This window comes from Dermacentor albipictus, chromosome 1 (assembly GCF_038994185.2).
Source record: "Dermacentor albipictus isolate Rhodes 1998 colony chromosome 1, USDA_Dalb.pri_finalv2, whole genome shotgun sequence".
NCBI lineage: Eukaryota > Metazoa > Arthropoda > Arachnida > Ixodida > Ixodidae > Dermacentor > Dermacentor albipictus.
The window spans coordinates 380,671,423-380,699,001 of NC_091821.1; the positions used below are offsets into that span (position 1 = coordinate 380,671,423).

At 46.6% G+C, this 27,579-nt stretch overlaps 2 protein-coding genes across 2 annotated transcripts in view; both read right to left on the minus strand.

Annotated features, from left to right (window-relative positions):
- Positions 1-27,579, minus strand: part of LOC135900296 (carbonyl reductase [NADPH] 1-like) — a 64,373-nt gene that overhangs the window by 23,027 nt on the left and 13,767 nt on the right. The gene's annotated exons all lie outside the window — the stretch shown is intronic.
- LOC135900338 (carbonyl reductase [NADPH] 1-like) lies at positions 1,294-27,204 on the minus strand. Its single transcript, XM_065429825.2, has 8 exons — positions 27,045-27,204; positions 19,477-19,558; positions 15,629-15,807; positions 14,925-15,037; positions 5,609-5,734; positions 5,312-5,453; positions 3,001-3,064; positions 1,294-1,553 (listed from the first exon to the last, which is right to left on the minus strand). Exons 1-8 carry the CDS (start codon positions 27,063-27,065, stop codon positions 1,450-1,452), a joined length of 831 nt encoding a protein of 276 aa, XP_065285897.2. The 5' UTR covers positions 27,066-27,204; the 3' UTR covers positions 1,294-1,449.

The following is a 27,579-nucleotide window of genomic DNA, read 5'->3' on the forward strand; positions in this document are numbered from 1 at the left end:
TCAACTACTTTCAAATTGTCCTCAGTCCTTGACGTCGATGGCCTACCCGATCTTTCCTCGTTACATAAAGAAGTTCTTCCCAGTTTGAAACGCTCTCTCACGACACCGTGCTCGCATTCGACGAATAATTTCAGCAGGTTTAACACCTTCCGCAAACAAAAAGCGAATCACTACCCCCATTTCCTCCTTGGTGCAGATCGACACTGTAGCTGCCATGTTTAATGGTCTGCTACATTTTAACAACTAATGCAGAAATAAGAGGCATACATTCCATACAAATGTTGTAGATGGCACTAATTCAGCGCTGGATATAGCAATGTTATCAAATCCTAGTGCAAGAAATTGCGGAGGACCTTTTACTTTCTTCCCTTCCCCTCGTATAAAGATTAAAGTGTGCATACTTTCACAGTTGCACCTAAATAAAGAGATTTTCCAAACTGAGGTGAAAATTCCAATTCTGTCGAACCACAGAAATCATGAGTACTCATAACATAAACCTTTAATACTCCCTCGTTACTTAACAAGTCCTTTATACCATAGAAAGGATTTATTTCTTAATCCCCGAAAGAAAAACGCGCAAGTAAAGCAGTAATTATGCCTGAAAGCACGCGTAATCCAGCACCAAAACAAAACAAAAAGATTCAATTAAATAGGCTGATAAGATTTTATGCACCAAATGTGTACAGCATACGAGGGATGCCACAGTGGAAAGCTGCTAACTGATTTTGAATACGTGGAGCCTTACTGTGTAATGACCTATTTCATTCAACTTCCTCATCAAACCCCACATCAAGCTACTGATTGTGGCAATAACAGCAGCATAGCAATGTTGAAGACAAAGACAAGGACACAGTGCAAAAAGAAAAAGAAAGAAAAAAATAGATCGTTACAATCTGTGGCCCTTGGTGTTCTTTCATGTAGTACATCACTCAAGTAAATGAGAGTCCTTGCATTCTTCTCAATCAAAAGCTCAGCAACTGCGGCCAGATATCGAACTCGTGACAAAAAAAGCCTATACCGCCCTCTTAGTTTCCTACCGAAGATGAAAATTTATAATACTGGTGTATGCCACTATGCAAGTTTTCTTGCACCGAATGAGCACGTATGACAAATGTGTTTCGTTTTGCAGTATCATCATTCTTGACGAACAAAAATTGTCAGCAACGTTTCTCCCAACTCAAGCCTCCACAAGGCTACTACGCTTTATTTCATAATCTTTATCTTAATCTTTATCTTTAACATGACATCTTTAATCTTTATTTTCATAACATGACAACTTATAGCATCATACACTGCTGAAACTCCAGTTTGATACTGTGAGCAGGTAGATTATCCTTTTTTCTTTTTGTTCAGAGGCTCAGTGTCAGGCCTGCAAATACAAAACAGGCTAGCGAGTTCCTTAATGCGAAAGTGCAATGCCACTGGTCCCAACATTGATGGTTTCTGCTGTTACTTGTCCCATGGGGTCACCGTGCGGTCATTCCAAACAAACTCTCCTTTGGGCGATTTGATATTTGGGGGCAGAAGAGCCAAATATGTTGGAGCATCAGCACCTAAAATGATGCGTGACAAGAGATACAAGTCAAATATTGGCTGTTACGGTGTATGCAAAGTGTAGGGAAGCTCTTGACAGCGAATATAATAAGGAAAGCATTTAAGTGTGTCTCCAACTTTTTGAGAGTCACAGCCACACATGCACAGGTGAAAATACGACTCTAATGGTCCCAAGCACACACATCTGTGAGCATGAATTTGAAAGAATGCACCCTTTCAGAACAAAGCGCCACCTTATATCAAGCCAGAGGTGCTGCTGCCTGCCCTGAGTTTACATAAATAAATATTTTTAATCAATCACCAGGCCACGAACAGTGGATGATTACAGTGACACAGAATCGAATGGAAAGCATCGCTACAAAATCACGGCCCATACCTTAACCATTGTCATACCATCGCTCGACATAAATGAAAGTACAGCCAATGCATGCATTGAATAGTCATCCCCTGGCAACATAACAAAAGTCGACCGCAAATCGATAACCATGCTCATGTTCCAGCACTTCCCTCGACAACTTTGTAGGCATAAACATTGGGGGTGGAGTTGTCGCCACTTGAAAATCCTTGAAGACGTCGCCCAGGATTGTGTCACTATTTATAAGTTAACAAACGCTGGTGATGTAGAACAGAACTCGCACAACAAGTTGCACAAATCGAAACTGCAGCCGTTACAACTTGGTGGCTTTGCTTGGCTTGTCCGGTGGTGTGGGTGTGGTGAGGTGCTAATACATCGCATAGGCTTAACAAGTTTTGAGGAGGTGCCAGCGGCATGGCCAAGGACCATGCCAGTGATGCATTAAAACCAAAATATTGCTATTCATGCTTGGCAAGGCGTCCAAATTAGCACATGGTTGCAAAGTGGAAGTCCGAATTATTGTACAACGTGCTGTCAGGTGTTCAAAGTGCCTGTCATCCTTGAGACGTTAAGTCTATGAGGCCAGCGGCAGTGCCGTGAAGCTGCCTTAATAATCAAGCATGTCCGAATTATTGGTCAGTGAGTCTCTTTGCATCTGACAGGTGGCTGCACCTCTAGCTTATTATTAGAAAAGAAACAAGGAATCAGTTACTAGAATTAATTCCCTGTTGGTATTACTAACATTAGGGATCATGTTGCAGTTAAAGGTACAGTATTAACCATTTCCAGCAATTTGAATGCGTGTGTGCAATATATAGTGATTGCCAGAACCAAGTATACATAATGTGTGATATCACATTTCAACTACTACATAACTTTTTTTTTGGACAACAAGCTGTAACAAATAATAGATGCTTTCGCATTTGCATTAGTCTTTCTATAATGTAGATTTCTTTTCCTTTTTCATATGCTCAAAAACTTAACAATATCAATGTATCATCACCCTTCGCACCCTACTCCAGACAGGATCCCGTGAGAAATATGGAAATAAAAAAATTAACAACAAGCAATAGTGTTCAATAAATACTCACCTTGGTCAGGAGTCAAAGGCCCCTTATGCCTTGACATGTCTGTGTCAACATAGCCTGGGTGTACCTTTAATAACAAAAGTTAAGTGCAAGAGCTCAATACAGTAAGAAAGAGAATTACTGCACTTGTACAACATCATGCGAAAATGAATACATCACAAGAGGGCAACTTTTGATAATTGAACACTTTTTAATGCATGTGAGGACTAACACAAACTAACCATACCTAATGTAATCATAGGCATGTGCACAGAATAGAACAGTTTAGCCTAGACTAGCATCTGCTACCACATCATGTGTACACACATGGGACCGCTTGTGCAAGTGCCGGAGCCTGCACACCCCTGTGTTAAACGATTGCGCATTGTACTGCCACAAAGTGTCAAAGGCCAGGCGTGCATAAACCAAGGCAGATAAAGAGAAGAGAAAGACGAGGGGGAAAGAAGGGCAGGTTAGCCAGTGTATATATCAGGTGGCTAACCTGTTGTGGAAATAAATGCTTTTTCTTTCCTTACCGGGTGTTGTAATTGGGGATGTGGGTTGTACGAGAACACGGGTTATACAAAGAAATATATGGTATTTACTTTTGCTCCTGCGCCTTTTATTGGCATGGCAGGATGCCGACGGTTCATCAAAATCTGCAAGGGAACTTTTGGTGTCTTGATGAAGGACAGCTGCTTCATTTCATTTGCATAAACGTGATCGCATTTTTTTTCTCTGAGATCTGCATGTATGACTATAACGAATATTGGATATAACGAAGGTATTCTCATGGTTGATGCGACTTCGCTATAACGAGATTCAACTGTAGCAATATTACCTCTTCCCCACTAAGCCATGCGTGTGCGTGTGCATGTGAGTGGGCAGGCATGTGAGTGTGTTATTACCCTATTTACTCGCATAATGATCACACTTTTTTTTTAATATGGAATAAAATTTAGGTGTGCGATCATTACGCGGATTAAATATCCCGGAAAAAGAAAAATTATTCATCTAGCATTTGCTACGGGATGACAACAGGTCAACAAAAAGGCGGTTGCCGCTGTGTGTAGTGCGGCACACACACAAAAAAAATGGCGGCGAGCGGAGCAAGCCGAACGCGCCGTACGCGATTGTTTTTTTTCTTGTGAGTACATTACGTGCATTCAAACAGTTTCTTCCGTATCAGTAATGAATAATATCGGCAAGTTTGCGGCAATAACATAGCCATGTCCACTATGAGGAACAGAAACAGATGGGCGCGCTTAGCTGCCAGTGACACAGGAACAGATGGCGAGCATGCTGCGGGAACTGCGGCATTTGTCTTCACTACTATCCTAATATGGCACGTTTCCGCTAAGGATGGGCGAATATCTTAGCTGTGTTACAAACGTCGGCGTATGAATAGGGTGCACGTCTGACGTATCAATGTAAATGTGGTTGCTATCGTTGCCGCTCGCGATTTGTTGAGTGCCCATGAGTGTAGACGAGAAGAATCGAAAGGCGCCTTTTTTGTTGTTTTTATTGACCACAACCATTATATAGCCTACACATAATAAAGGCAAGTTTGGTTGTAGCTTTTTATGTCATGGAAGTGCGGAAAGTGATGAAAGGAATGAAATTGGGCATCTGCTTAAGGATGTTTGGTGTGTGCAGACCGCTTGGTTTGTCTTGAAGAGTCGTTCGCATAGCATTCGACAGATGGTAAGAGCGATCATTATTAGCTAGACTTGGCACACGACATATCCCTGCGGCAAGTTCGGGGTGCGATCATTACGCGAGTGCGATCATTATGCGAGTAAATACGGTACTTACAACCTGCACCCTATTAGCTGCAGCAAATAGCAGATAGTGTGTCATGCTATCCTAAAATGTTATATTTCAGGAAACATAGATGCATTAAACGTCTTTAGTAGAGCTATGTGAATATTCGAAACTTTCGATAACGAATCATATGTCCTATTTTAAATATGAATATTTTGTAATACATCAACCGTCGGCAATAAAATGTAAAATTGGAGCAACAGTATAATCAATTTCATTCGAAGGGACATAGTACAGGCACAAAACAGAAGAGCTTATGTAGTGGAGCAGGCTACATAAGCCAGACAGCCAGACTTTACCAGCTATACACTCATCATGTGAACTCTTTGAAAAGCCTTGTGCATGAAAACAAGCTGCTTAATATGAAGAGTGTTAGTGTAACAATGAACTCATGTGTGTGTAAAAACACTAAAAATCTGCAAAAGAATATGCTACAAGAATTGCTCACTGCGATGTCACAAGCCCATTTGTGTCACGGATCATAAGCAAAGAACCTCGTGTCTCTACTCACAGCATTTACGACAAGATCTTCACGAGGGTCTGCATTGAATTCACGCTGCTGGATGAAGCTCAGCACAGTGATGCCAACCTTGGACACATCGTAGGTAGAGTGCCCCCAACCCATCTCATCATTCTTGCCATCTTTTGCAGCCCTGTTAAATACAGCAAATGAGTAAATCACTGATCAGCTACTTTATGTACAAAAAAGTCACCTTGTGAAACAAGCTACAAGCAAAGGCTATGTGATGAACGAAGCTAAGAGGTAAAACTGCACGCCTTGCTATAACCTAGTGAAACAAGAACTCACTGCACAAACTCCTTCATTAGGCCGCACAGTTCCTCCAGAGTAATGTCAGGGTTGCTGAGTCTCTTCCTCACCTCTTCTCCAGGAATCCTTTTAAGCATACCACGCATGCTGCTCAAGTTCACCACCCTGCAGACATATTTACCATAAGTGTTAACACCAAACAGGTAAAAGCTGAAATGAGCATGTCTCCGTGTTTTCACATTGACCATCCTTTGTAAAATTGGCATGGCTGAGGTTCGAACAGAGAGTTTAGGGCCTTCAGCACGTTTAGAAACTGGCTGTAGAGCAACTGCACATTACACTCAACATAATCACATGTTCGAATACAGTAAAATTTTGACATAACAAAGTTTGAAAACAAGCAGAGCTGAGGACTTAGTTGGTGTTGCTTCATCGTTATGTCGCACTGTCACAGGCACAGTGGCACACAAAGTCAGTTAAAAACAACGAACACGTGACAAGTTAAGCATAAACTGTCAACTGAGATCTATTCAGATAGAAAGACTAATTTATAGTTGTAAATACTATCAGCAGCTGTGGTTTACATGCACAAAAAAAAGAGAGATAGTGCTGTCACGCTTATGTTGAACAAACAAGTCAGCGCTTAAATGAGAGGCTCAGGAGGTATAGATATGTAAGCCTAGTTAATGCATCGGGCAACTGAGATGCACATTGCACAAGATGTCTTCTGACAAGACAGAAGTTCTGCTCAGAAGCAAGAATAAAGTGACAAGAGAGATGCGGGAAGTCTCTTTTATGATTGCAGCTCATGAGAAGTCTTCATGAGCGAGCTGTCAGTGTCACTCTGTCAAATTCAAAGCCAATTAACATAATATTGCTTACACATGAGTCAAGTGGGATGTGTGTCACATCCGATTTTTCATCTTCTGTGTTCCTTTTCTTTTCATTCTTTCTTTCTTTCTTTTTCACATGTAAACCACCACTTTTGACGGGGTGTATACAAACGTTATAAGTAATGGATATATTCATGATCATTCTGTTGTGCCCTGGAAGGTGCGGTGACACATGAAGTTAGTGAAATATAAGGAACATACGACAAGTGAAATGCAAACTGTCAACCGAGTTTTATGGAACATGAAAGAAGTATTTATACTCATAACTGCTTTCAGAAGCTGCAGTTTAAATGCAGAAAAAAAAATCAGTCTGATGAAACGGTCGGCAAGGAGGCTCGATCGGCTAGTAGTAATCCTGCTGGTCTTGTCGGTGGTGTCTTGCGCCGCTGGCGGTCTCTGCATGTCTTGACTAACGGGCGATGTTGTCAGTGAGACACGGCCAATAGTACTTCCCTTGTACAGTAGAGCCTCATTCATGCGTTTTGGGCAAACACCACGAGAAAAAAATTTACCAACTGAGAAAATATAAAATCTGAAGTACCTAAAAAAATATGACGGACTCGACTATTGTTGAAATCTACATAACGTGAAGCTTCACGCAGATCGTTGCAGCACAGGACACCAAAGCACGTCGAGCTGGTGGTGCTCTGGTGGCGCAAGACGCATTTTGTTGTTTTCCTATTGCTTGGTGTTTTAAGAGGGAGACGAGAAACCAAAACGAAATCGAGCAGGTGGGCGACGTCAGATGCCACTGAAGTGAAATGTGATGCCCACATCGCGCCGTCTGCAGCAGGGAACGGCAGCAAATTTGGATTATTGCCTACTACATGTGTGAAATACGCTACCAAGGTCACTACACACCCTGCACTGTAAAACAAATAGGTAAAGATGCTTATTGCAAAAGGTTAGGTGGCGATAGCTCTGAATGCAGTGTGCGACGACACTGGAGATTTTCTGGTACCGAAATAAGAAACTGAGTGCGCGCTGGCGTTTTCTCATGACCCGGGCGGGTAGCTATTGCAGTGAAGCTGCCTTGGCGGGCAGCTACCGTATTTACTCGCATATATTGATAATACTTTTTTGTAAAAGAATTTACGCAAATTCAGAGGTGCGATCATTACGCTGGTTGAATTTCTCACGAAAAGAAACATTTTCTTTTTTCATCCCGCATTTGCTGCGGGGGAACAACGGTTCAACAGGCAGGCGGCTGCCGCTGTCAGTGCGGGACATAAAAAAAAATGGCCTCCGGCGGAGCAAGCCGAACGCGTCGAACGTGATTATTTTTCTTCTTGTGAGTACATTACATGCATTGAAACAGTTTCTTCTGTATCATGTAATGAATAATATTGTTAATATCGGCAAGTTTGCGACAATAACGTAGCCATGTCCACTTTGAAGGGACAGAAACAGAGATGTGCGCGCTTAGCTGCCAGTGACATAGAAACACATGGCGGGCATGCTGCGGAAACTGCAGCATTTGTCTTCACCGATATCCTAACGGCACGTTTCCGCTAAGGGCGGGCGAATATCTCAGCTGCGTTACAAGCGTCGGCGTACGAATAGGATACACCTCTAACGTATCAGTGTAAACGTGGCCACTAACGTTGCCGCTCGCGATTTGTTACGTGCCCACGAGTGCAGACGAGAAGAATCGAAAGGCGGCCTTTATGTTGTTCTTGTTGACCAAAACAATTAAGAAGCCTACAAATAACAAAGCTGAGGCAAGTTTGGTTGTAGCTTTTTTTTTTTCATGGAAGTGTGGAAAGTGATGAAAGGAATGAAATAAGGCATCTGCTTAAGTATGTTGGGTTCGTGCAGGCTACTTGGTATGCCTTCAAGAGTCGTTCGAGTAGCATTCGACAGATGGTAAATGCGATTATCATTAGCTAGACTCGGCACACGACATAACACTGCGACACTGCGACAAGTTCAGGGTGCAATCATTACACGGGAAAGAAAAAAAAACTAATTTTGACGAGAAAATTCTTGGGTGCGATCATTAGGCGAGTAAATACGGTATATACTGCTCTCAATCACGCACGTTTCATGCACTTTATTCTTTATATGGGATCTAGAGGCTGCAAAACGTATCATATGATCGCAGTTTGGCAAGTTGCTGAACGTTGGTACCGAAAAATTGTATTTTCTGGGAACGTTTGAATTGGTAAAAAATAAACGTAACTATTGGCTCATTTTTTGTGCTCTCAATTGCGAATGTTGCCGCTGGGAAAATGTATGTAATGGGAACGTATCAACAATGTTCTGTTGTACTCTTACAAGCGTACAAGAAAATCCGAGGTGCCCGGCTGTCTGATCATCATTCAGTGCATGCATGCAGAAGTACTACTGGCCAAAGTTCTACACGCACGAGAAGGTAGTCTGCACGGACTGGGGAGAAGTTCTTCACGAGGATATGGTTCTGTAGCGAAAATGAAGACTATCTACGCCTAAACACCCATTCAGCACAAAATCGGTCTTGCCTTCAATTTACTCAACAAGGCTTCTCATAGTAACGGGTCTGCTCGCTGCTGTTCGGCCAAGTCATCGGCGCCGATTGTTCCCAGGAAAGTGTCCTCACCTTGGTCGTCTTGCCGTAGCGGGTCAATGGGGGCGCGAGACAGGCAATTGGCATCAGAGTGTTTACGTCTGGACTTGTAGACTACGGTGATGTCAAATTCTTGCAATCTAAGGCTCCACCATGCTAGGCGCCCTGGAGCACCCTCTAAATTTGCCAGCCAGCACAATGCATAATGGTCGCTCACGACTTTGATGGGCCTACCATATAAATGAGGATGAAACTACATTAGCCGAAATGATGGCAAGGCATTCTTTTTCTGTCATAGAATAATTGGCTTCCACTATTGGTAGTGAGCAGCTAGTGTAAGCCATGACCCTTGTGGGGTCTGATGCGGGCTTCTCACACCGTACTCTTGGGACAAAGGAACGACAACACAGTTGTGCAAACAATCACAAGGGCATTTATTGCACCTTTCATACATCAATGCCTGCTAGCCGAGTTGCTCCACAAAACATGCCGATGGGCGCGCGACAAATCTAGAAGTCCGACTCACCGCGTCCTCGCGAGCGAATATGTTCGCCCTCTCTGGATCCCAACGCCTGGTCGTTCGCGTGTATCGGCGGCGAGGAGTTACGGAGTCGCCATCTGTCGGAAGCGCCTCGCTGGCGTAGTATGAGGGATCACGTGGCGCGCTCCTCATAGGTTTTGCTGTCAGCGCTCACTGAAAACACCACGCGCGAGCTCTCCCGGACATTTCTCTAAGTGCTTTAGAAACGAGAGAAGTTTTTTACTGTCTAAATAATAATCTTGGGCAAAGTGAAAGCACACAATCGTTTACAGACGCTATCTCTTTACTGAATAAGTACAGTGAACGCCACTGCGCGCGGTCACCGCGATGAAGTTTCCCGAACCGGCTTCTTGCGTGAAAGGTAGGTAAACGCTGAGAGCAAACTATGCGAAATATGTTCTTATAGTGTTTGTATAACTAAATGGAGTGTAATAGAACAAAGCCTCAATGCAGCGATCGCGCAGATTCGCAGCGACCGAGTGCGCGTCTGCATGCTTGTGCGCGCACTGTTTCGCCTTCTCCGCGCGCGCGTTTTCGCACCGTGCCATGAGCTTTAGGCCGCAGAATATGAGCATTTGACAGTATACAAGCAACCATTGTTGCGTGGGCGCTATCAGAGCTGTTCAAAAATAATTTCATTGTAGAGACTGCGACGCTGTGATATGCCGTCGCGACGATTCAATCTTTTTTTTTTCGCCTATATTCTTTAACCTTTCAATACTATTTCTCAAGTTGAGTCGCACTGCATGTTTATCGGTGCTCTCAGTGTGCAATTTCCCTCTGCTCCTTTTTTGTAATCCAGTGCATTAATTCATAACACAAACATGACCATATGCCATGCTCTTTAAATATGTGCTTCTTACCGCTGCCTTTCCACTCCACTGAACTTGCCAGTATCTATAGCATCGACAAGTTCATACACCAAACCGTCATGACATTAGTCGGGCAGCGGACTTGGGCGAGCGTCTCAGTGCGCGTTTTCAAAACATCGCAGACCGGGCGCCGTAGCAGAAATCTTCCTCGCGTCTGTGCTTGCTGCATACCCGAGTTGCAGCCGATGACTGTTTGCGGGTTTTATGTTTCGCGATCCAAGCTTCACGCAGCTTTTTTTCCTGCGGCTACGTGTGAATAAGGCTGACACCGGCGTAACACCGGCGTGTCAGCCAGCTGACACCGGCTGACACGTGCGTCCGGCCCTGCGGCACCGAGCAGTAGCCTGCCATGTTGCGCGCCTTCAAAGGCAGCCACTACCTATTGTAGTGCTTTCAAGCGTTGTAAAAGAGACACTCGAAGCGGGAAAATTTCGCCATTAAATGAGGACCGCAGCGTTCGAGGGAATTTAAACTCGTTTTCAGCTCCCTTCGGCGCGCCCGAAGCAGCCGACGCGGCCGCTATGTCCACGTGATCCCTCCTAGCACGTCACGCCGACGGTGGCGCCAGCTTTTCCAGTGGTGGAGCTCGAGGCCAATAGTCACGCGAATCATGGCGCATTCGAAGGCGGCCACGCGAGGCGGTCTCGCAGAAGCATGGGTCGCCGCGCGCGCGGAATATCCGCGCTGTTCGCCGACCCGCCGGGAAAGAGGGTCGCTGCACGTGCGGCACGGCACGTCCGTCCCGCTTTTTGTCTCGAACCCAAAGAGAGAGCGCCTTGTCTCTCCCGCACCCAAGTAACCGCGCAGCGGCGCGACGCTCACGCCATCTCTCGCACCACGCTTGTACCACTCCAACGCCGCGGCCCACGCGGCGACGCCACACGGAGACGGGGCTATGCGGGAAAACAAGCTATCAGGGGAGGCGCGGGGGTCGCGCATCCCCACACCCTTTCAAGCCTGTCTTTTCTTTGAACTAGCAAGGCACTGAGGCCTACGCTGGTTGAAATGGTATGGTTTCTGTATCGGCGTTTTCGTTGAAGTGGGCTAATACTGGTGGTGACTGCAGGCATTGTTTAAGCTCTTGAAACCCATCGGCTTCTAGCACTTGCCCTTTCAACTCGACATCCGATTTCATAAGATGGGTCAATGGCACGGTGATGCGAGAAAAATCCTTAATGAAGCGCCCATAGAAGGCACAGAGGGCAAGGAATCTTTCCACTGCTTTCTTGTGAACGGGCTGTGGGAATTTTGCTATAGCAACTGTTTTCTGTGAGCCTGGACGGACTATGAACTTGCTAATGACATGGCGAAGGAACATGGGCTCTTCGTATGCGAAATGGCATTTTTCCGGCTTCAGGGTGAGCCTGGATGACTTGATTGCCTCTATAACGATTTCTAGCTGCCTGAGGTGATTGTCAAAATTAATGGCAAAGACAACGAAGTCGTTCAAGTAGACAGGACATGTCTGCCACTTTAAACTTGCCAGGACCGTATCCATCACAAGCTGGAATGTTGCAGGTGCCAAGGAAAGGCCAAACAGTATGACCTTGAATTGGAAGCGGCCGTCAAAGTGATAAAGGCAGTCTTTTCTCTGTCCCTCTTGTCGACTTCTATTTGCCAGTAGCCACTCTTAAGGTCCATCGACGACAAATATTTTGCATCGCAGAGTTAGTGCAGTGCGTTATCTATTCGTGGGAGGGCGGTGTACGTCCTTCTTGGTGACCTTGCTGAGGTGACGATAATCAACGCAAAAACGCAGGCTCCCATCCTTCTTCATCAAGACAACAGGAGACGCCCACAAACTTTTCGATGGTTTGATCATTTCATCACAAAGCATTTTGTTGATTTGTTACTTTTAGCTTCTCGTTCTCGTGAAGGAACTTAGTAGGGGCTGTTAGGTACGGTACCGTTTCCTGAGCCTACTTCGAGTTCACCAGGCCACATCGGATTGCACCATAGCTAATTAAGGAGCGCAGAAGCACGGATACCACATTCCCGAGGCGCGGCACGTGCAAACAAGTTGGCGGCCCCCATCTCGATTGCCGCAGGTGGAGCTATTCACTGCTTGACTCTTCCCGAAAGTGAAGCGAGAGCCTGGCACTGTTGCAGGTAAAGTTGGTCCCGAAGCAAGACGGCTGTAATGCAGCGTGAAAACCTGGCAGCGTCGCCCCCATCCGCCTAATGTGACGGCGCACAGCAAGTCAGCAAGGCAAGACCGCAGGGAGATGTAAACCCTCGGACAATGGGGGACCAAGCAGCGACCCTCTCCGCCGGATGTGACACCATCGCACGGGCGCCTACCGTTGGCCGAAAATGACGACACCTGAGCGGGCTCGCCGACTGGCCGAAAATGGCGTCACCTGAGCGGGCTCTCCCATTGGCCAACGTGACGTGCCTTCGAAACACCCAAGAACTTAAAAGACACAGACCGAGAGCATTCCTAGAGAGCATTCCTGGAGCATTCCTTGATTCATCTCTTTCGAGCTTCTTGCCATGGGCCGACGCGTCCCAGTTGCTGCCGGCCCGTAATGACTTTTATGACTGTTAATGTCTTGGTCGTCTCACTGTAAATTATGTAAATAAACCTCCCAAGTTTTTCGTCCCGACGTCCTCCTCAACTCTTACAGGGCTCTGGCAATGTGGCCGAGCACAATCTTCAGTTATTATGTGATGGTTAGCAATGGGCATTTGTTGAATCTTTGATGACACCGCAAATCAGTCTTTGTACAGGTGTAAAAGACTTTGAAGGTTATCTGTTGATGCCTGGGAAAACTTGAAGTTATGTCAAAAGCTACTTCGAGAACTAGGGCCATCGAAGTAGACGTGGCGGAAACAGAGAGAACCAACTTATAGTTCGGTTCTACAATTTCTTCTTGTATGCAATTTCCATGCCCTTGTTGATGTGTTTGATCTCCTGGCTAAAGTTTATCAGCATCACTTTCGCTTTTCCTCCATGCAATCAAACCATCCCTCTTGCGAGGTAAATTTCACTGTCAAGCAGCAGACGTATGTCGCCCTCAATGACTCCTTCTATATCTGTGGGTGCTTTGGTGCAGATGGAAATGACAATGCTGGAGTGAGGCAAGATGCTACTGGATCTTTGAGCACACTGAAGGCATGGTGACTCGGAAAGCTCTCTGGCTGTATCACTTGATCTTTCGATAGCATTATCGGCACAGGGTATACCTCACACATTGTAAACCGAAATTTGTGCACAAGTGTTTGATACGTGCAACTTTTCGCGCGACCGCACGCATGCGGTGCCGCTTGCGGCGACGGGCGGCTCGAGCGTAAATCGGCCCTAAACCAGTGACTGGACTGAGTGGCCATAAGAAGTATGTCGAAGTCGGTGGTTGTTTGTCTTGTGTTACGGTTTGGTCGTAGTGTCGCATTACGGCTGCGTCGTACTGTCCTGCAGTTGATACGTCATGTCCTCAGGTCTTCTTTTGTCAACGCACTCTTAGCTTCCAGGCTTCGTAAGGATGGTGACGTGTCATTGCTACGTCACTGAGAAGGTCTTTTCAGCACCTTCGGCGGCAGCGAAGGATCTTTGGCATTTTGATGCACAGCGACCGCACCTCCATCGGTTGTTGCTTTTAGATATTTAGTTTTACTTTGAGGAACTAAAGTAATGATCAATGCCTGACATGCTGTACCATGACCTACCTGAAACAAATTCTTTAGTTTATATTTCATGAGGTGCATGCATAGAGCGTGTACGGGAACAATGTGCTCCCTCTGTCTCCTCTGCTTAATGCCTGAAGCTACTGACATACCAATGTAATAGCGTAGGTTGCAGCTCAACAGCCGTTAGATCAATGATACTTTGTATGCCAACACAAAAGTATGCCATGGAATATCTACAGCAGTAGCTATGCAACATCTCTAAAACACCAAGTGTAGCCCCTCTCCAAGACAGTGTTTTTAAATATGAAGTTCTACGTGTAATGTTCAAGAGGTACTGCAGGGCTTCAGCCCCATGCACAACACAGAGGACAGCACCAAGGACATTGCAGCAACCAAAAACGACAAAAGACGCCGCAGCTTTAGCTAGAAGCAACTGGCAATGATTGCAGTCATGATGTGTATTCATATCAGTGCCCAGTAGAATTCTCAGTTCTATCCAGGTATCATAAGATTCTGGGTGAAACCATGCTCTTAAAATTTTCCAGGGTCACAAATACGACAAAAAGTGTTAAGACCAGTAGTAGCAGAGCAATGGGGGGTTTATGTTTAAAGGAAAAATCTCTATGATCACCTTCACAGAGCGACTATTAATCCCTGCAAGTAGCTCATTCATGCGATCATGGGAAATTGCTTTGATGGTACAGATCATTTTGTTATGTTTCAAGCTCCAGGCGAAGTGTCCAATTTAATGCTTCCAGCCTTTATGATGCCATAAAAGAAATGTACTCGGGAGGTTCAGTGTCCTGACTAGATAGACTGTGTTCAGTCAACATAGATTGTGTTCAGAAATTTTCGCAATGGAAAGAGCAATACAGACCTGGCATGTGGGCGTAACAAAGGGAACAGCTCCTTGCAGACATTGAGTGTGCCAAAAAAGTTTGTCTTCACAGTGACTTCTGCTTGCTCTGCAAATGGGGATGTGGAGTTGACCTGTAATTTAAGAAATCACAATCAGATGGCTGTGACAAGATGACGAATTCTGAAGTAGCAACTCCAGATTGCCTTAGAATGTTCGAAAAGCGGATTCAAACAAACCTATTATGCAGTTAATGCCATTGAACTTTATGCCTTAACTCTCTCTTCTCTTTGCCTCTATGCTACAGAACCTGGTGGTGACCTGTTGCTTCTACACTGTTATGTAGCTCTATGCACTTGTATGATATCCCATAACTCGGTTTCAGACCATAATTTATTCAAATTCACATAAAGCTTCCTAGTTTGCAATATAGAAATATTCTGTGGTTTCACAAGCCAAAACTACGACCAGATTATGAGGCACAAAATAGTGGCGGAATCCAGATTAATTTTCACTACCAGGGGTTCTTTAACGTGCACCTAAATTTAAGAACACAAGCACTAGTTGTGGCTACCATGGCTGTGGTCGAACCTGAGATCCGAGTCCAGCAGTTCAACACCAAAGCCAGTGGGCTACCGCAACAAGTAGCTTATAGAAGTTTGAATTACTGAGAGTCCACCATAAATTTTAGCCTCCAATACATATAGAAAAAATAAAGGACTTGCCATCAAGGCAATGCCAGCATTGTTCACAAGTACATCCAGGCCACCGTAAGTGCTCTTGAGGAAGTCGCGAAGTCTTTGAATACTATCAAGGTCATCAATGTCAAGCTGGTGGAACTTTGGGTGCAGCAGCTGCTTGTTGAGCTCTGCCACCGCTGCCTTCCCACGCGTCTCGTCCCTGGCTGCACAGAAGTGCAATACGGCTCTCTTGCACACAGAAAATGGAAATGTATCAGAGACATAAAATTCACCGTTAACTAATCCTATATCCTATTTCATACACGAGTAAGTGCATATATGCCAAACAGGTCAACCAAATATTTTTATTATTATTTTTTATCTAGAAGTTTTTTGTTGTTGTTGTTGTTGTTGTTGTTGTGGTATAGGTGTTATCAAAGCACACAAATTTGAACTGCACTGCTTGTGTTTTTGTCGCTACTGCAGAAAGAAAAAAAACCTCCCTCTTTACCGTGTGCTTGGTGAGCACTGACGATGTTGTAGGGCATAAGGGAGAAGGAATGCTTAGTCTGGCCACAAGAAAGCAACGAACTATCCAAAGCAAGCGCATCCATTTGAGTGGCCCATGCAAGTGAGCAACGCCTTCTCACAGCCTCTCATGAATCTACGCGACCAAATCACACACAAATGGGAATTCCTTCTTTTCTCTTTGACCAAGGCTTCCCATTGGCGAAAATGACGAGGCCAGCGACACCTATAGAGTTTCTCGATGGATGGACACCTATAGAGATGGCGATGGTTATTCCTCCAGTCAGAGAGAATTATGTCAGTAAGTGCACATGCATTCGGCTAAGCATGGAAAAAAGTGCCTGTCTACCAGAAAAGGATATTCGTTTAAAAGCAGTGCATCAGATAAGAGACATAACATGGTATGAATTTAGTAATTCGATGTAACAGTAAGCCTCGCACCTCTTTGTCATAAAATATGACGTTATTAATGGAAGGTGTTGCGGATCTGGACCTATTTACCATCGAATAAGTGGAGTGACGCACCTCTGCAACAAGCGGCCAAAGTGCACCACTTGCGCGTGTGACTAAAACATGGTACATCACATATTGGAAGAACAAAGGTATGCATAGAACTTGCGGACATAGCCAGATGCGCACAAGTTGTAGCTGTAATATATGATGCAGCTACTTCACAGGATGTGTCGCAGATACAAAACTGCACTACAAATAGCACAAAGTGAGATTTCTATAACCGTGCTACTTGTGGAGTGTCTGCAACATTGCTTGCGAAGTATGAAAAGAAGCATAGCAATACACAACACGCTGCATTTCGAAGTGGTCCAAACTTGCGAAAACCCCTGCATTGATAACCAGGATGGAGCGTCGCTCTGACCCCTGACAAAGCGCAAAAAGGAATGGCATCGGAAAAGGAATTGCTAAAAAATTGCGGTTCAGAGGTCGCGCAAGGAATATGTATTGGCAACACTTCCACTACCATAACACTATGCCTGACAGGCTACATGGAATGGATCTGTGGCGACACACTCTGCGCATATTTCTGCGCACCTGCCATCTTATCATCTGGCCAAGCATCCCACAGTTGCACGCTGGATTGCATGGTCGATAAAGCATAGCGCCACCGCCATGTCACCCGAGGTATGCGTCACCGACGGTGGCTATAAGAACAGGCTGCCTGGCTGATAAAAGCCGCCTTCTACCACCAGCTACTGTGACAAACGTAGCGTTGGTACGCCCGTCCGCTGACATCGTTCGCCGAATAAAGACGCGTTGCGTTTTTATGTGGGGATTCGTCCTTCGCTAGCCGCGACATCCCCACATCTGGTGACCCGGACAACGAACAGCAACGCATCGCCATGGATGAACAAGACGCCCTTCAACGACAGCTGGAACTCCTCAACAGACAGCTTCACACGCAGCAAGAGGTGATCCAGAGGCAAGAGCGACAGCTTCAGGAACGGCACGACCAGCTCACTGGTTCCGTGCAGCAGCATCCTGCCGGTTCCGCCGAGGACGTGGGGATTCGTCCTTCGCTAGCCGCGACATCCCCACAGATCCATCTGATCAAATACCCTTAAAATTAAAGGATAATCCTTCTGACTCTTGTCAACATGATATTTATTGAGGGGCTGGAGGTGTACAGTCAACCACAAGATTTTATGCAACACGAGACCTGAGAAAAAGCTTAATACCTGCACCAACCTCACAATGCAGCCTAGTATACACATCTACAGTCTCTACCACTATAAGTGAACAACACGCTGATGTTCAGTTTTACTGATTACTGCTACAGGCTGCTCGGAAAGTGAACGTTTTCCCCGAGATCCTGTGGTCTGTAAACTTTTGTGGTTGACTGTACACTTAAAGTGCAAGCCTCTCCTTCACACCCCGATTTCCCCATCGCATTCTCTCTACCTCCTAATGCTAGAATCAAGCGGATGCCACCATCTCCTTTTACAAGACATTTAAAATAAAGACAGGTTTTCTATTCCACTGAGGTAATTCAAAATCAAACGAAATCAAGTTGAGGATTTAACATTCCAAAGCAACGCTCGAGCCATAAAAAACGATTGTGGGGGCTCCGAGTTAAATTAAGATGCCTGGGCTTATTTAAAATGCACCTAAATCAAGTACACAGACATTTTCCAATTCCACAACCATCAGAATGTGGCTGCAATTGGGTAGTCAAACTTGCGACCTCATGCTCAGCAGCAGGACGCCATAGCCATTGAACCACCACAACAGCTATCGAGATCTCTTATATTACACATTAAGATATATGTCTCCTCTCTGGTTTTGTGCTAAGAAATAATTGCTATGTATATTTCATAACACTGAAGTATGTCACTGTCCACATATTAATTTTAGCTATTGGTTTTAACACCTAAAGAAATGCCTATTATAGATAATACACTGCAATAAGCAACCACTACAAAAGACACTCCTTTTTGAATTGGAGTAGCTGAGGAATGTGTCACTTTGCTTTAACTGGCATGCATGTGCCATATATGTACACAGGCACATATATACCAGAAAAACAGAAAAATATAGCCAATACAGAGGATGTTAAATGCATGTATGCAGTATTGTCAACTTCAGCTCTGGAAACTTTTGCTTGTTTAAACAGATTACATGTGACTTTTCTCACCTACAGCTCCTGAAATGTTAAGTAAGCTATAGCAAAAGAATCTCCAACTGTAAAACAAGACAAGAATTAGGATGTTATTAAGTGTACAAAATAATCTTTTCATTCACTGAGCACCACATCAAACAAAAAGACAAGTGAAAAAAAACAAGAAACACAAGAACGAAGGACACTAAGGGAATAGCAAACAGAATACACACTATCATGGTCCTTACTTTCGCAATGGTGTACATTTAGTAAAAAAAAATCTGGATTACGAAAACACGTCTCAAGTCAAAGTATGCTTTATGCATAACTGATCCGACAGAACGAAAACACAGGCTGTTTATCAATGTACAGTGCTATCTTTAGAGGCAAGTTCCCTACAGGAGTTTTAGCAAACAGCTAAAAGTGACTACACTGTCTTTTGACCATCGTTGTTAACTTTGTATTTATTTCCAGGTCATCAGATATACTAGCCGAATTGTTTCAAGTTTCGTAGTACCTCTCAAGCAGAACAGTGGAACTCCAAATTCTATAAATCTGCTCTTTGCACTTTGATGCAATATTTGGAGAAAGAGGCTCTGGCAATTCTTGTACTCAAAAAGTTAAAATTGAAAGAAAGTTATACTATGATATTTATTGAAAAATAAAAAGATGGCCCTATCACACAAACTCTTTTTCATTATAGATAAATGAGAGCCTAAACTTGAAATCCACGCGTACGCAGCGAGCCACTCACCAGTCAGAAAAACATCTCCATCAAACTGTTGACACAGGAACTTGACTATGCTGAACCCAATTCCCTTGTTACCACCTGTAACCTACAAATATACAAAAGTTCAGTTACCAGTTCCTCTTACGACACATCTATAACAGAGACAATTGTGTGGAAGACATTTTTAACTGAGAAGTATTCCTTCCCAAATGTAAACATAAGAGACATTGGAAATGTTGCACAATCGCAGACGACTGACACTGCAGTACGAATGTCAACACAAATAAATGGAGATATTGTGGTTATAATGCTACACTGTGCTCTTACAGCGTGATTGCTCCTTACCAAGTCATGATGATCTTGAATGGCTATCAAAAGAAGTTATAAAAAATGGCTGTGGCTTAGCTAAGGTTAAGCCCAGGATGCGAAGCATACTAGCCTTTATTTTAGTTGTTGAACCACTGTTTAGCCTGGTGAACTGCTGCTGCTTGGCTATATTTGGTTCGGCTAGACGAAGAAACAACTCATGCGTTACTCTGCTTCGCCTTCAAGAGTGGAACGGGACAGCGTTCCCGTCGACCCGCCAAGGGGTGTAAGACAGTGGGCCACGGCGCAGCGACTACGCGCCCCGCATTGGACGCGGTGAGCGTCGAGCAACGCAGCGTTCGGCGCGGCAACGAAATGTGCGCCTGAGCAAGCGACGCACGCCTGAGCCTTAGAAACAGCTCGTTTCTAAGGCAACACCGCATTCACTAGATGCTCTTTTGTACCGCTTTGAAGCATCGTACTCGTGGCTCAGTGGTAGCGTCTCCGTCTCACACTCCGGAGACCCTGGTTCGATTCCCACCCAGCCCATCTTGCAAGAGTTGAGCCAAAGCCACCTAGAAAATCAGTCTCTGTAGCACGCCACAACCTTCGCTTCTCATTCCAACGAGCAGCTCTGTCTCCAGGAGGCATCTCACCTCGTGAGTGTCTAGCAGAGCGACGCCGCGAGCGACGGCGCGAGTTGGAGCCCCGTTTCTCCTCCGTCGTGACGTCACGGTGTCACGTGGTATTGAAGGCGACACCGCCGCGCCTGAGGAGCTGGGTTGAGCTCTCGTAATATGCTTCGCATAATACTGTGAGTCAGACATGCGTTTCATTCGTTCACGGCAGTACAGCTGGTTGGCCAGGAAAATATAGGGCCTTTTTCTTTGTGGCTGTTTACATGGCAGCAAGCTTGACAAATGACATAAGTGTGAGTGCCTGGTAGTGGGCTAGATCATTAATTAAGGCTTTCCTAAATTTTCATTATTATTATTCTTTTTTAATATGAATGAGTATTGCAGTGCTACACTACTACACTCCACAGTCTGCCAAGGTTGCATTATCTGTGGGAATTGCGTACATCATGCGAGTAAGTCGACTGGCCAAACACCTGCTCCCCTATATCCGATAGATGCTCTCGCTACCTGCATCTCATCGGCTGGGCGGAAGGCCAAAATTTTCAGGAGATTACAGAACGCCCCTTGTGATGGCAGAACACCTCTGGTGCATCTGCCCGCAATTTGATGCGCAGAGAAAATCACTGGCAGACATCTTGTCAAAATTTGTCGTTGCACCATTGACTGGAAAGGTCCTATTGGGACCTTTGCCTGATCCTCGCCATCAGCCTAATAGTCTGAAGGCTCTCAAAAAATTTTTGTATGAGAGCGGACTGCACAAGTGACTTTGAAGTCTTGGAGCATGCAAGATTTTCACCACCATCTTCATCCTCATAATCAATGTATTGTCAATTCTTTCTTTCTACAACCATTCCCCTTCCTCCAGAGCGAGTAGCAGGTCAAAACATTGATTCAGGCCAACCTCCCAGCTTTTCTCTCAGAATACCCGTCGCTCTCTCTCGCACATAGTAATAGCACAGTCCTTCAAGACTGGTAATAGTCACAAACAATGGTGCGTGTGGGCAGTGCTGACATTTTTTCTCATTTGAAGTGACAGTTTTGTGTGCTTTATATGTTATTTTAATATTGTGTGCCGTTTCAGAACAGCAGTTGTTTTGAGAGAATTTTATTTACTATATGAGAAAGTGATGCTCTTGTAGGTGTTAGATGAGCGTACGAGACGTGGTCGGACAAGAAGATTTATGTAGGGCATGGTAAGATATTCTGGAAGGACTATTTCACTGTTGTGCGTTGCTGATTGGTTCATGGTACCGGGTCCCGACTTTACAATTTCTAGTAAGTACAGCGGGGCGTGGCACTTGCGAAGACGCCAGACGTTCGCGCGCATGCGTGAGTAAAGGCGCCAATACATATCGACGTGACCATGCGCGCGCGCGCGCGGTGGTTGCGCTACGTCACGTCAGGTCGGCTACGCCGCGTCAGGCGTTGCGAGAGAGAAAATGTGGGGGCTTCTGCTCCTTGATAATATGACCCTGCCTAGGCACTACGGAGGAGAAGTTAGCGCGTGTTTTCGGCGTTTGTCCCAAAGCGTACCGGAATTCCTCTGTCCCTAAGCGTCCCCATGACATCCTCTTACAGGAAGTCGATTGCACCCCTTCTTTGTCCGGCTACAGCACGCTCTCGGGTGTCTCTCCTGTTGTGGGAGCCTTAGTTTCGAAACATGTTACATGTCGCATGCACACCACTAATATTGACATTCCTCACCAAATATTGGAAATATTTACGCAAGGTGAACGCAGCAAGATTTTGTTTATACTCAATGCATACAGTTCCCCCCGTTCGCGAACGCACTGTTTTCAGCACCTACTAACAGAATTTGGTAGGTTTGGACGGGTTTGTGTGGTGGCCGGCGACTTTAACGCTCCGCATACTGCATGGGGTTACGTTAAATCGCAGGCTAAAGGCACCCGCTTATGGAATGCCATCTGTAACATGAGATATATACTTCTTACCGACCCAGAGCACCCCATTCGGATGGGCAACAGCGTATCTCGCGACACCTGCCCTGACCTTACCTTCGTGCGCAATACTGGCCCAGTCGTTGTGCGCGGGCCTTTAGAGGAGCACCTTGGTAGTGACCACTACATTGTGGCGACCACCTTGTCATTACGGGGTGCGCGCAGGCCCGAGCGAAATGTGCGTATAACGGATTGGGCGAAATGCAGGGAACGTTGCCAGGACCCACCTGAGCGCCAAGGGTACGAACGCTGGCTTGACTCTCTCGCACAACATCTAGAGGCCACCACGAGCACACTGCGCACCACAACCGAGACACCAGACATAGACGCGCATTTACTTAATCTTCGGAACGCCCGCAGAGGGTTGACACGACGATGGAAACGACAACGCCTCAACCGCAAACTTAGGAAACATATAGATCAAATTACGGGAATCTCAGGAGTATGCAGAGATCCTTACGAGGAATAACTGGCGAGGATGTTGCGATCGCCTCTCAGGCAAACTGAGTACAGCAAAAACGTGGTCGATTCTTCGCTCACTCACAGATCCCACCACAACAAAGGGAAAAGCATTTCAACAGCTGCACATCCTAATGCACGAGTACATGGACGATGTCTCGACACTCCTCAGAGAGCTAGAGAAGCATTTCATACCCACAGGCCCGCCGCCGCAGTACCCTGACTATCCTTATGTTGGCGAGGCGAACGAATTGCTCGATGCTGACATCACATCTGACGAGGTGCGGGTGGTCCTACAAGATCTACGCCGCAACACGGCACCGGGAGCCGACCACACCTGATTCGCCACCCTTCGTAACCTCAGTGAAGCGGATATTAACCACCTCACCCATATCTTCAATGATTGCTGGCGCAAGGACATGCTTCCCCAAGCATGGCGACACGCCGACATCACACTGATCCCCAAACCGGGCAAGCCTGTTAAGGTTGAAAACTTACGACCCATCTCCCTAACATCCTGCGTTGGTAAGCTCATGGAACATGTACTCTTGCGGCGTCTGCAGCCCTTCCTCGAAGAAAAATAATTCTTTTCTAACACACAATTCGGACATCGAGCTCATCTGTCTGCCAAAGATGTGCTTATACAATTGTGGGAGGAAGTAGAAGGATCGACATTTGGGCGAGTTGGTACTGGTTGAACATCTTGAAGGGGCAGCGCAATAAGACGATGACAGAAGGCAGGAAACACACAGGACAGCGCTGAACTCACAACTAACTTTATTCGAAGGCATACACACACTTATGTACACAACCCATCGCCACGTGCTCTCCCGTCCATGGCGTCATTATCAGGCACTAACGGGTAATGCCTACTCGCATGTCGCGCGGCATTGCTCTGAGCATGGGTGCACTCCAATATATAAAAACACCACAGTACTTTCCACGCACAAAAATCAGACTACGAGGGAGATTATTGAGGCCTTCTATATCAGAAAAAAAGGGTCGAGTTGTATAAGCATGCCATCGATAAACTTGCATGATAGTGAATTTAAATTTTTAGGCCGCTTCATAACCTAGCATTAGATTAAATGGTGTTTCGTGTTTTTTGCCTACGCACTGATAATGACGCCATGGACGGGAGAGCACGTGGCGATGGGTTGTGTACATAAGTGTGTGTATGCCTTCGAATAAAGTTAGTTGTGAGTTCAGCGCTGTCCTGTGTGTTTCCTGCCTTCTGTCATCGTCTTATTGCGCTGCCCCTTCAAGATGTGGGAGGAAGCCATAGGACCTCCGTGGTCCGCCCAAACGAGAGCACTCATCGCCTTAGACCTAAAAGGGGCATTCGATAATGCTGAACATGACCTCATCCTTCGCAATGCTGCACATTCACACTGTGGAATTCGTATGTACAACTATATCCGCGCATTTCTTCGAGATCGCACAGCCACCGTAGGAATGGAACCGCATCGATCCGTTACGATTCGCCTTGTAGGACGTGGGACACCCAGTGGCGTAGCAACAGGGGGGGGGGGGGGGGGGGCATGGGCCCCGGGAGCATGGGGCCAGTAGGGAGGGGGGCTGTCATATACGTCTGAAGACACCCGAAAATTGTCGATATCCTCGCCTTCGTTGACTACACCCGGGGGGGGGGGGGGGGGATGACAGAAGGGCTAAGGGCCCCGGGTGCCAGACGACCTAGCTACGCCACTGGGGACACCCCAGGGCTCCGTTATTTCCCTACTAGATCTATTCAAAATTGCGCTCGCAGGGCTCCCACGGCTACTCGACCAGATCCCTGATGTCGCCCACGCTATTTATGCGAACGACATTACTATCTGGTCGACACGGGGTTCCGACGGAGCCATCCAGGACCGACTGCAGCAAGCAGTCGATACAGTTTCCGAGTGCGCGAGAAAATGCGGCTTAAGATGTGCTCCGGAAAAGTCGGAGCTCATAATCATTCGCCCCCGGAGCCGTTCCTCTACTCCACCTATCACTGTGCACGTGGATGGCACACTGATACCACAGGTTAATCGTGCTCGTATCCTCGGCCTACACGTCCAAGCGGATGGCAGGTCAAACTACACTGTTTCCCTTCTATCCAGACAGATTGAGCAAATTCTGGCCGTGATCCGGAGAGTCTCCAACAGGCGCTCGGGCCTTCGAGAAGAGGACCTGCTGCGCTTGGTAGAGGCATGCGTGATCAGCCGCCTTACATACCATCTCCCATTTCAGCGGTTGACCCAAGCGCAACAACTTCGCATAGACGCAATGATTCGAAAAGCGACCAAGTTGGCCCATGGCCTCCCGAATTATACTCCCACACACCGTCTCCTTAACTTAGGGACACATAACACACTAGGCGAGCTGCTAGAGGCACATTGGGTCAGCCATCGCCAGCGCCTCCTACTCACTCCTACTGGCCGCCATCCTCTCACACGGCTAGGATACTCTGTCCCACCCCTTGAGTCTGAAACCCGTCCAACGATCTTGTCGTCAGCGATACACCAAGCACTAAGTATTCATCCATTGCCACGTAATATGCACCCCGAGCATGACAAAGGGCGGCGCAAAGCCCGTGTACGTTACATTGACCGCATGCTCGCAAACATCCCGGAAACACATACTTTATACACGGACACATCACGCACTCAAGAGGACTATACATCGGTAGTTTTGGATGGCACCGAATCCCTGAGAGACTCCGCTGCAATGCGCGGAACAAATGACGCTTACGGAGAAATTGTCGGTGTTGCTCTTACAATTCGATACGCCATCCGTGTTCCTGAGGAAGTGTATATATTGACGGACCCGCAGCAGGCATGCCGGGCGTTCCTATCAGGACATGGCATCCCGAGAGCGGCGCACCAAATTCTCAAACAGATCCCGCAAAATACACCAACCACACCTCCCCGCATCCACTTACTCTGGACCCCTGGTCATACCTCGCTGCCGGGTAACGAATGCGCACATGCGGTTGCCCGAGAAATTTCCCTCCGGGCGACTCGGCGTGGTGAGGCGACTAGTTCAGAGTGGGGGGATTCCTTGCTCCGTTACAAAGACATACTCCGTCATTATACACGCATTCGTCGCACCCACGCCGCACCACCGCCGTCCTTCTCGCGGGAGGAAGCAGTGGCATTACGCCAGTTACAAACCGCAACTTTTCCAAATCTTGTCTCTCTCAATAAATTCTACCCACACTGTTATGCAGATCGTTGCCCTGGCTGTGGCAGCTCGCCCACAATCTTCCACGTCACGATTGAGTGCACTGCAAACCTCTTTGCTCCCTTGCCAACTCTCCTTTACCCCCTACGCAACAAAGAGCTGTGGGACGATGCCCTCCGCGATGGACCTCCCGAGGTCCTCCGAGCTGTGATAGAACGGGCTCGAAACATCGCCGGAATCATCTTAGGGACCCTAGACTGAGGGTTCCTGCCACACAGCTCTCACCAATCAATTATTATTAATAAGGATGTTTTACTCTCTCTCTCTCTCTCTCTCGACCCACACGTGCAAAGAAACTTTGCCGTAGCACCTAGACGGCCCCTCTCTCTCGCACGCACTCTTACTCGCGCCTGCGCAGAAAGGTCAAGCGCTGCGAGAAACGCCACGCCCCGCTGTACCTACTAGCACCATATGCTAGCACGGCCAGGCTCGACTCGCTCGCTCCTCCGAGCGCGAAAGGATTGAGAGAGGCCGGCCGTGCTACTAGCTACTTCTGAGTATTGCCAGTATTGCCTCTCTAATAACCGAGCAGCAACGCTAACATGTAGCATCCCTGCTTATTAGTGCACCGCTCACGCAGCTTACGTACGCAGGCACAGCACACAGGAGGGAAGAGCGGCAAAATAACGTAATGTATTGGTAACAAGCATTAATAGAGATACAACACCGACGACGCGTAGAGTCAAGCAAAACGTCTGGACAAGTGCGAATACAGAAGCCCGCAATCATAAAAGACTGCTCCTTGGCAGTGTGGGACTCTGCTCGAGCTGGTTCAGTGGGAGTGCGGTACACGCGCTAACAGTGACCGGCGCTCGCGAGGCTTTTTTCGTCTATTTTGATCACAACCGTAAGAACGGCCTACTCAACCTCCCGGTTCCGTCGTAGGAGACGCCCACTCCATGAGAGCCCAAAGCTCTCGTGGCCTGCAGGACCTAAATAAAGTTGATTTCGTTCCTTCCTTACTACACAGCAACTGGTTGTTTCTGAGAAAGGGTAATCTTACCACTGCGACACGAGATGACATGGTTGCGACGTTTTGAAATCCTGCTTTGCAAAGCGACGGCAGAGGGGCGAAGTCGCAAAACCTAGCGGCAGCACGTATTTCGATATGACCTCGCGCGAAGTAACATGCGGTGCGTTTGCGCTTGAGAAAACTGAGGATTTACGATGTAACCGATGTAGCAGCAGCACCACGTAGCACACTACCACTATGTTATAATACCACGGCCGGGAGTCACGAGATGTTACGTTGGGCAGGCAGGCGTCTCTCCTGGGGGGAGCCACATAACACGTTACAACTGGAGTCTGGCGTGTCTGATTGCAGCATTGGGTTGTTGTTGCCCCATTTGACTCTTTGGTTGTTGCTTCAAACAACGTCTCCTTTAAAAAAAATGCCTGCCTGTCGCCTGCGCCGAACACCTGTGCTGCCCTTACCTTTCCCCTTTTCCTCCTCTCCACTTGAGGTAGTAGCTGGCGATCTTTGCGGTGGTCGCTTGCAACACATGCGCGCATGCGCACATTACCGCTTGGCAGCGCGG

Excerpts from the sequence above, each read along its gene's own strand:
- LOC135900338 (XM_065429825.2), bottom strand. The coding sequence starts at position 27,065 with ATGTCATCTCGTGTCGCAGTG. Across the intron at positions 19,559-27,044 it reads TGTCATCTCGTGTCGCAGTG|GTTACAGGTGGTAACAAGGG; the intron begins GTAAGATTACCC and ends GTATATTTGTAG. Across the intron at positions 15,038-15,628 it reads ATGCTGGCATTGCCTTGATG|GTCAACTCCACATCCCCATT; the intron begins GCAAGTCCTTTA and ends CTTAAATTACAG.